The 9,695-nt window shown below is 44.2% G+C and overlaps 1 protein-coding gene across 3 annotated transcripts in view; it reads right to left on the minus strand.

Annotated features, from left to right (window-relative positions):
- ROCK2 (Rho associated coiled-coil containing protein kinase 2) overlaps positions 1–9,385 on the minus strand; it is a 103,013-nt gene extending 93,628 nt beyond the window's left edge. For all 3 annotated transcript variants that reach the window (XM_084284716.1, XM_084284715.1, XM_084284714.1), the window contains exon 1: positions 8,870–9,385. In XM_084284716.1, the coding sequence (XP_084140842.1) occupies positions 8,870–9,046 (177 nt within the window). In that variant the 5' untranslated portion in view covers positions 9,047–9,385. The remainder of the gene's footprint in view (positions 1–8,869) is intronic.
- Positions 9,386–9,695: the final 310 nt, after the last annotated feature.

Genomic DNA, 9,695 nt, shown 5'->3' on the forward strand with positions numbered 1-9,695 from the left:
AGAAACACCACGAGGCATACATGCAGAAGAAAACTGGTATTCCTTCTGGAAATGAAGAGCAATTAAATAGTTTATTTTGACACCTAAATTGCCTTTCTTCAGAAACAGCCAATCATGAAAATAGATGAAATGAGTCACGCCTCATACTGCTACTGTTTCAGCCTTCCACATAGGAAGGGTTCTTCATCATACTGTCCATATTTAATGTTTGCTTCAGCATTCTAACAGTTAGAAATTATTTTCAGAGCAGAAAACTAGCTGGATGTCTACACTTAAAAATATTATGGTGGCAAATCCTTTTAAGGAGAGCCAGCTTACATTAGTGTATTGTTAGATATTTGTCTTTTCCTCATTCAAGCTGAAATTATTCCTGACATAGAACAAACATCACACGCACATAAAACAGTAGTTCTGCTCCTTTATTTGCTGCTACATTCATATTTTGCACCAGAACTCTGAGAACTGGGGTTCTGCTATTCCCTACCACAACAATGTTGGCAGAGTCAAGGCGAGACCTTCAACTCTGCAGATATGAACTCCGGGGAAACCCGCAGAGATAGGGATTAAGGAAAATAACTGAAAAATATAATTAAATTAAAAGTACATTTCATGTAAGAGAAATTATTTATTTACAGTAGTACTGACCATTGAACTCGACAGAAGCAGTGAAAAAACAAAACTTTACAAAAACTTTAGCAATCATCTTGATAATGTAGTTCTTTCTAGCTTATCCTACAAGATCCATAGCTTAGTTCAGGTGCTTATAATACCAGCATGGATATCTCTTAATTTTAACAAAATTACTAAGTATTTTGTACCCCCAGAGAAAATACTGAACGTAGAATAATGTTCAAATTAACTGCAGGAGCTGCAATACAAGAATAAACTGTCAGGATCTCCCTACCACAGGAGTAATTCAAGTAGTTGTCTTCAGTTACCTTTCATACGGAAGAATTAAAAACAAAAAGGGGGGGGAGGGAGGAGTTATAGTTTACAATCCAGGATTATACAACTTAAAGAGGTCATTAAGTTAAATAGGCCAAGAATTAAAAGTTATGGCTTAATGCCTAAATGGGCTGACTTTTACTGTTGGAGGAAGAGGCCTGAAACGTTCACTAACAGAAACAGGCTGCGTGTACACAGCTGGCACTAGAAAGGTTTTTCGTTACTCACTAAGCCCTCAGCTTCCAACGCGGTATTTTTACCTGCTCTTCTCCATTTTCCTGCACTGTTAGAGGGAATAGATCTACTCCTAAGGGGGGACTTCATGGTCATTCTATCACAAAGGTTTAAAAAAACTGCAAAAGAAGCATTTAGAAGTCAAGGATAATCACACAGTTGCGTATAAAAAGGGGCAGAAACAGCATTAAGTAACTCAGCAGTATCTTATACCTACTTACTACAGCTTGTTCCACGTGTCTTCAGCTGCACATATCAGAAGTCTACCACAAAATACGCTCCCCTGTACACCAGCTGGTGATAAAAGATTTAAAAATGGAAACCTGTGTCCTAACAAATGACAACGCTCGTCTCCTTGATCTTGCGCTCAGCTTAATCAGTGCTAAACTGAAAATGGCAACCAGAACAAACCAGTCGCAGAAACCACAGGGAAAACCAGTTTAAAACTAGTTTCTGCATGGAATGGAATATTTTCATAGCATAGGCAAGCCAAACTGAATGCATACCCCTCTACCGAAAACTTTGCTACTGCGAATTTTTTTTTAAGAGAACGATCTCCTTCAAGATATGCACACACACACACTACAGTGAACTTACTGATGGAGCCCTTTACTTTGCACAAAAGAAAATGATGGAGGATCAATCAAGTTGTACAGCAGCAACAAACACGAGTAGACTAAGTTGTCCAAATTCACAACTCGTTCAATAAAAATTAATTTCCAAGGAACACCCAAAGGTATTTCTCTCCTACATCACTTCAGAGTAAACCTACGCTGTTGAGACAGCAATATTTGATTTTTAATCAACAGCTAAGCTACAAACTTTGGATGATTACATGTAACAGCAGTGACAGCTGTGGACAAAAAAAGATGAATTACAACCTCAGAATAGTAATTGCAATTTTAGTTAAACTTTAAATACCATTCAGAAGAAGTGTAGACCTTCACCGTTTTCTCTTTCAATTTACTTATTTATTCAATAACAGTAACAGTCAACACTGTTTGTTTAGAGATTGAAAAGAATAGAAGGCATATTTAGTAAAGATTAGCTTGTCTTCCTTCCTCATGGTTACAAGCCTTATTTCATGTTTGTATCTGACCTCCACTTCATTTCCTCCTGAAGAAAAGCATAAAAAAAAAAAAAGCTGTGTTTGGATCAGTCACCCAAACTTTATCCTGCTTAATGCAGGATCCTGTTATTCTCCACTTTAAATGCAGACTAAAAGTCACTACCCATGACTTAGAGCGGTCAAGACAGAAGGCAACCACTTAGTTATCCAAGTCCTCAAGCTTCAGAATTAAATACTTTGTCATAAAGTTTGCTCACAATCACCCTCTTTATATCACGTTAAGTCCATTCTAAACATTAAATTCTTCTCCAGCACAGGAGAAAAAAAAAAAAAAAGAAAAGCTTTTCATGAAGCTGGAAACCGAGAAAGATGTGCCTGATGACATGCAGTGCCAACACAGGAACAGAGCACAGAGCTTCCTGCACCGCGAGCTGGTTGCTGATCCCTGTCTGCAACATCTGACCACCACCGCCCTGCTAACAATATGACCACAGCAGTAACGGGGCAGGGCTGCACATTACCATCAAAGCCCTACCGTTTAGTCTGGGTGCACAGAAAACACAAGATATGCAACTGGTGACCATTTGCAAATGATTTGACTTCAGCAAGTTGTTCTACATAAAATAAAATTAATGGCAGATAGAAATAATGAAAAAAACATTTGCACACAGATTTTCTTCTCGCATTTACCACCTTCCAGATCCTACAACAACTGAGGCAGAGACTGAACAGAAGGGCAAGTGGGTGATGAAAGCTACCCCTGTCCCTTGATGGGAAAGAAAAGCTCAACACCAGGATATTTCACATAAGAAAAACAAACCCACTCTCTTAGTAGCAGTAACCATAGCAGAGGAACATGGAAAAGAAGATGAAGCTAAGTCCACACCACATAAGCAGCTGCTACTGATCGATACCATCCAACCTAATAAAATTTTGCCCAAATTCATACCACCGCCATCTTCCAAGCACAGTTGGACCCCCTGCACATGTGGTTGTGGCCAAATGACCCCTTTAAGCACAGCATCTTACAACTCTGTTAGCAAATAATTAATACAATGCTCTAAAGTAAGGCCACAGGTGGCACTTCACCTGCGCTAAGGAAGCGGAGACTTTGCTGGCTTGGAAGATGAACTCCTTCTGGCTGTACAGCGAGCGTTTCTGCAGTTCCAGTGCTGCAGCAAAAGAGTCACACACAGTAGGTACAGCTTTGGAACCAAGCACCACGTTCAGCGTGCTGTTTACATAGCAAAAGACTCATTAAAATAAGTTTATTGCTACCAAAGGCTGCCAAAATAAACATAGTATTCTTGTTCTTAACCAGCATGATGTATCAGGAAAAAAGTATTTTGGGTAAATTTTTCACTGGAATCATTTGGTGCTTTTAGGAGTAGCAGTTTCAAACAACCTCTGAGTTCACACAGCATCTCCCTCCCCACACCTATACTTATGAGTTATTAAAAAAAATACCTATATATAAATAATAAAAAAAAGCACACATAAATTCTTCTATTCTTTCATTACATAAAACTCTATTACCAAGTTTCAACCCCTCTCATCCCTATAATCCACAGATAATTCCTCCGCAGTAGCAATGCAATACCAGTTATTTTTATAGATCAAACATTGGCAAGAAAGCATCAGTTGAGAGCTGCAGAGATTGTTTACTGTGGTAGCATTTTTTTTTCTTCAAATTAGGCAGCTTTTGGCATGGAGAGCATCACTAGACAAATAGCCAAGTGCTTTGGCATTGCTCTGCCATTAGCTGAAACCTGAAATTTTATTTAACAAAATGGTTTTTAATCAATATTTGCTGGTTTGCAGAATCCCCAGTGGACACTGAGGCTACTAATATTTGAAAAAAAAAAAAAAAATATATATATATATATATATATATATTATTTTTTTTTTTTTTTAAGAAAATCAGAAAAGAATGGTGCTAGCTGTTACAAAGGCTGAACAGCTAAAGGATACTAATGACCCACTCTGCAATCTGATCAATACAGGCAAAAATATTGGGAGCACGTATTGTTCTTGTGAATGCACATGAAATCTGGCTGCATCATACGTGTGGCATTAAAGGCAGAGAAAAATGGCTTTTTTCCCCCCTTTCTTAAACTAAGTGAAATGCTTTAATTCTGGTGTGTAATAATACAGAATATAAGAAGTGTCAGAAAATAGAACTGTCCTTTTCCAGTTAAACTATATTGCTATATATAAATCCACCACCCAGGAACAAAGAACAAAAGGCAATTCTGTTTCTTTAAAGCTCCTCTCTTCAGGAGACATTCTGAAATTACAAATTAAAAATAGAAAGTTTCTAGAGAGAGTTAGGAGCTAAGGAAGAAATAACAGCACTAGAACTATAACAAACAAGGAAAAAAAATCTTCAGGAGCAGAGAAACATTTGGCTTGTCCACTTACTGGGCAATGCATTTCGGATCAGATCCTGATAGCTGCTACATGTTCAGCTTTTCACTGTGCTAGATGGTTGAAATTAACACAATAGATTGTTCTTACTCATCCAAGATTACATGACAATAAGCTCAGGAAAGTGAGTGACTTTAAAATTAATTCTGAAATCCTCTGAAAGCTCCTAAGACCAAAATCTTGTGACAGGATAGATGCGTGTCAGCCATGAAGACCTGGAGACCCTGTACAAAGAGAGCTCAGCTGAGCAATCTGCTAAGTTAACACTGCTGGTGTCACGTTGGTACCCACCCAGGTGATGAGACAGCTGCAGAGACATCTACTGAAAGGGTGACAGTCACAGCTGCACCAGTAATGCGTTTTTCATCAGGAACAATGCTCTAGGGTCTTGATGGGAAGGCTAAATTTCGCTGAACTTCTATTCCTGTCCAAACTGGCATACATACAGCATTTACCCATCAATTTTATCTTAACAGAGAAACAAAAAGCCATTTTTCCCCAGTTTCAAGGCATGTATATTCCAAGACACTGAAGCACGCCACTGCCAACCGCCTCCCTGCTCTGCAGCGTGCCACAAACATGCCCACAGCCAGCACCGTAATCACTGCCTTACAGCGAGAACTGCTCCTCCTGACAGCTCACGCCACCACGGCAAGGCTGAAGTGTAATGCTAAAACACCAGGGCTCGCACTGCACAAAGCAAAAGGCAGCTGCAAACTCCTTTCTCTCCCCAACTGCCCTCGATCACAGCCTGCAGCGCGTACACCCAGCGGGGAGGAGGCCAGTAAGATTTATGGGAGCTGCTCGTCACCACCCTGAAATTCTGTGCTGGAGTCCAGCACGTGCTGAAGTCACACAGTGACACGGGGCAAGGAAAGGGAAGTCTGGGTTAGTTGTGCACAGCGCACATTGACCTGTCTGCTCTCCTTCTGGAGAACATTCAGTCTTCAGATAACACTTATCAGCGCGCCCTTAAATAACACATATTCGATACCATATAAAACAGTTCCATTTGCATATATGCTCTACCTACAGCACAGATAAATAAAGAAGCACATGTAGTTGAGGACTGTTAAGCTCTTCTTCAACGTAGCTGGCAGCTCAGAATCATTCAGTAGGGCTGTATTTATAGTAGGGTTTCTTATAGATCACCCAAGGTCAAATGCCATTGAACACGATCATCAATGTGTACATGCAGCACACATAAAGGTGTCACCTCACAGAATTAGCAGATGACACAAACTGGCAGAGGAGCCAGTCACACCAATACAGCAGTTTTACGACCAGACCTGCACAATCTGATCGTGATACACCAAAAAGGTTTTCCTAACTGCTGCTACAGGACCAAAAAGAGTAAGACTGTATCACAGAGGTGTAACAAAAAGCTTATTTATCTTCGGACAGGCAACACAGGCTTTCAGCACATTACAATGGGTGAAGGAACAGTCACCAGATGTCTAAATAAGGCTGCAGAAACCACTTTCCTTTGTAGAGGTTCTACCCTGAGCCTACAATGGCATCGTGTACACAGCTCTAGTGCTGCCGTTTTCATTTTCAACTCTTTATCAGACCAAAACCAGAAGAATCCACCAAGTGCAGCACAGGCTGTGCATCTGAACCACCTTAATAAGTTCTCTATGGTAACCTTTTTTTTTTCTTTTTTTTTTTTTTTTTAAATTTAGCAGGAAAAGGATGGTGATAAGCACACCACATATTTCAATAATTCTGCCCTCACAAGTTAGCTACCATGACAAACTAAATGATGAGCTCTGAATTAAGGCTATGTGTCTTCTCCAAATATAAATCTTATTCAATCACAAATGATTATGCTTAATACAGGCAAAATAGCGAAGTATTAAGTCATATAATATAGCAGTGGCCATATTAGAAAAATCTAATGGTCTCTGAGCCATACAGGGGTGGAGGGAAATAATCAGCTATCTGGCCTCATCGATGCTGCTGTTGAAGCAGACGATGTGGTGAGGAAGGTACACAAAGAAAACCTCCTCGTTTGCAGCCACCGCATAAATTAGCTCCTGATAGGCAACGGAACTGATATCTAGAGACAGACAGCTTATTACCTCTGCTGTTCACTTTGTTCAAATTTGCAGCATGTGTTGTAGATTAACAGTTACTTTTTTGCTTTTTACAGCTTCCCAAAAATAAAACACGCACACAAAACGCAGAATAGCAGCTGTTTATGACTTTTTACAGCGTAAGGAAATGAATTCCATTTTGAATTCCATTCCACATTTTTAGTTTTGGTTATGTTATTTTTGGAGGATGAAATAGTAGCATTCCAGCCAGTCTTTTTAAGACCTTTTCCCTGACTCTTAGTTTCTGTTGCTGTATTTCTACTTCTAAATGAAAACACATTTCCACTTATGATAATTTACACTGAAAGTGAGCTGTTTACCAAACAAGTCAGTGTTGCAATTTGAATATGATTTTTTCATATTTGGATTGCAATAGTCAGCCTAACAAAACACCGATACAAAATTAATGTCAAATAGCATAAAGCAACAATACCAAAGCCCCAAAGGCTTTTACAGGAAATCCACTGCAAATTTCATAAGGTCAATAAAAAAGCCTAACCAATTCATTATTTCACACACAGGCATGCAGAATGCAAAACTAGGAAACTTGATTCGTTAATGTTATATTTTCCTTGCTGTTAATTATTTAAACAATACTTAGAGACCCTCTCTGCACCCTCTCTGCAGAGAATAAACTGATAGCCTTTGCTACAAAAATATGCATTTACAATCCAGTTAGGATGCCTCCACGGTTTACTGATTTGTCCAATGTATGACATGAACCGGTCTATACTATAAAATTACAAAAGGTATCTTTAAAAAAAATGTGCAAAGCAGCCTAGCTTTTGCAATTAGATTTCCTTTTCAGAAACATACACAGTTTTTAGCGTATCTCATCCATGTCCACAGCATGGGAGGCAAGAGAATAAAAGTAACACTCCATTGAGTATAAAAGCAGAGTGTGAAAAAGTCTGCTGGGGTTAAACGTTAACCTGATGCATTTTTCAGAACGACTGTACTATTTTTAAACTGCTCTTTTTTGGCCACAGGTCAAAGTTTTCCTAGCAAAATACCAATGTGAAAACGCTGGGAGCGAAGCCCAGAGGCAGCTCTCTTTGCTTTGGCCTAGGCCAGAACTTATCTGAATCTAGCTAGATATGTTGCACTGCTTCCCACTCCCCTTCATTGACTGCTATGGGTAATATGCCTCGTTACGCCTCTGAACGTCTCCGAGAGGAATAATGCGGCACTGAAGCCTTGAGAACGACATTTTTCAGATGTTATAGGAAATTCCTATACTCTCCACACAGCACAGGCATACATACTGTTCAGTCAGTTCCTGTCTTTTTGGCCAAACAGAACTGAGTCATTTGAAAGAGGGGGAAAAAAAAAAAAAAAAAAGAGAGAGAGGCTCAGTGTAAGTGCCTTAAGCAACTCTTGGAAAGGCTGCGATTCTTTCCCCCTTTTCTGTTCCTCTTCACTGGGACACACTGGAAATCTTGGGAAAGAGTGGAAATATCAGGCCTGAAGACCCAGAGCTTCGGTTTAAAAAAAATATATTGACGAAAATAAAGCGGGGCGGCTCTCACGGCCTTTTTCCAGGGTTGAGATGTTTTCAATGGGGAAGCCTAGCTCCCTTCCCACTCCTTCCTGAGGGCACGGATTTCTTGCGAGGGGAAAGTCAGCTTCACGGACTTACTCTGCCAAACGCGGCTGGCCACGGGAGACGGGGCCAAGGGCTGGAAAGCGAAGGGGACCCCAGGGGCCCGCTGAGGGCTGCGTGAGGCGAGCCCCCTGCCCCAGGGGCTGCTTTGGGCAGCGGGCGGCCGAGCCCGGCGCGGTGTGGCGGCTCGCACAAAGCCGGGTCCTGGCTCCCTGTGCTCGGCAGGCGCGAAAGGGAAGGGTGGGAGCGATGCTGGAAGCGGAGCCGCCTCCCTCCGCCGCTCCGGGCTTCCCTCACCCGTCTCCCCCCGCCTTTAGCTCGGTGTTGAAGCCCAGCGCGCTGCCCACATCCCCCTTCGGGCCGGGAAGGAGCCTTCCCCGGCCCCGCTCAGCCTCCTGCGGGATGCCGGAGCTCTTCCCTTCCTTCCTCCCCGCCTGCCGAGGCGCTGCCTTTGTTCCCCCCCCCCCTCCTCCTTCCCCGCCGCCATCCCCTCACCAGCAGGCTCTCCACGTTGACCGGCGAGCGCGGGTCGCGGATCATGGACTCCAGCTTCCTCTGGCGGCCCTCGAGCATCCCCGCCGCCGGGTCGGGGAGGGGGGCCGCCGACATCTTCGCCGCCTGCTGCTGCTGGGGCTGGGGCTGGGGCTGAAGCTGCGGCTGCTGCTGGCTCATCCTGCCGGGGCTCGCCCAGCGGCGGCGGGACGCCTCCCCTCGCGCTGCCGGGGAGGAGGAAGAGGAGGAGGAGGAGACGCCGAGGGGTCGCTCCGGGGCCTAGCGCGGCGCGGTTGGGCCGCCCCGCGGCCGCCCGGCCATGAAGGAAGCCGGGAGGGGAAGGGAAGGGAAGGGAAGGGAAGGGAAGGGAATAAAGCAGGGCGAAGCGGGGCGCAGCGGCTCCCTTCCTCCCGCCGCTCAGCGCCGGGGCTGCCTCCCCCCGAGCCGCTCCCGCTCCCTCCGAGCCTCCCTCTCCCGCTCAGTCCATGCTGAGGCGGCCGCCGCTGCCCCTTCCTCGCCTTCTTCCCCTGCCGCCGCGCCCGCCCCCGGCCCGGCCCCGTGAGGCGGCCTCCATTACCCACAAGGCTGCGCTGCCGGCGGCCGCCGCGCTCGGAGCTCGCTCCCCGGCCCGGCGGGGCCGGGGGCTCCTCGCCGCTGCCCCTTGTCCCTTGGGGGGGGGGGATCCCAACGAGGGGACCCCCGGGCCTGGAGGCTGTGGGGATGTGGAGTGGGGTGGGTGGGGGTCGGAGCTTTTGGTGGGTGTGAAGAGAAAAATGGGGGGGACACGGGTTGGGATGAGGAGGAGGTGGGCTGCGGGGTGTGGTGGGGA

This window comes from Netta rufina, assembly GCF_964035555.1.
Source record: "Netta rufina genome assembly, chromosome: 3".
NCBI classification, from domain to species: domain Eukaryota; kingdom Metazoa; phylum Chordata; class Aves; order Anseriformes; family Anatidae; genus Netta; species Netta rufina.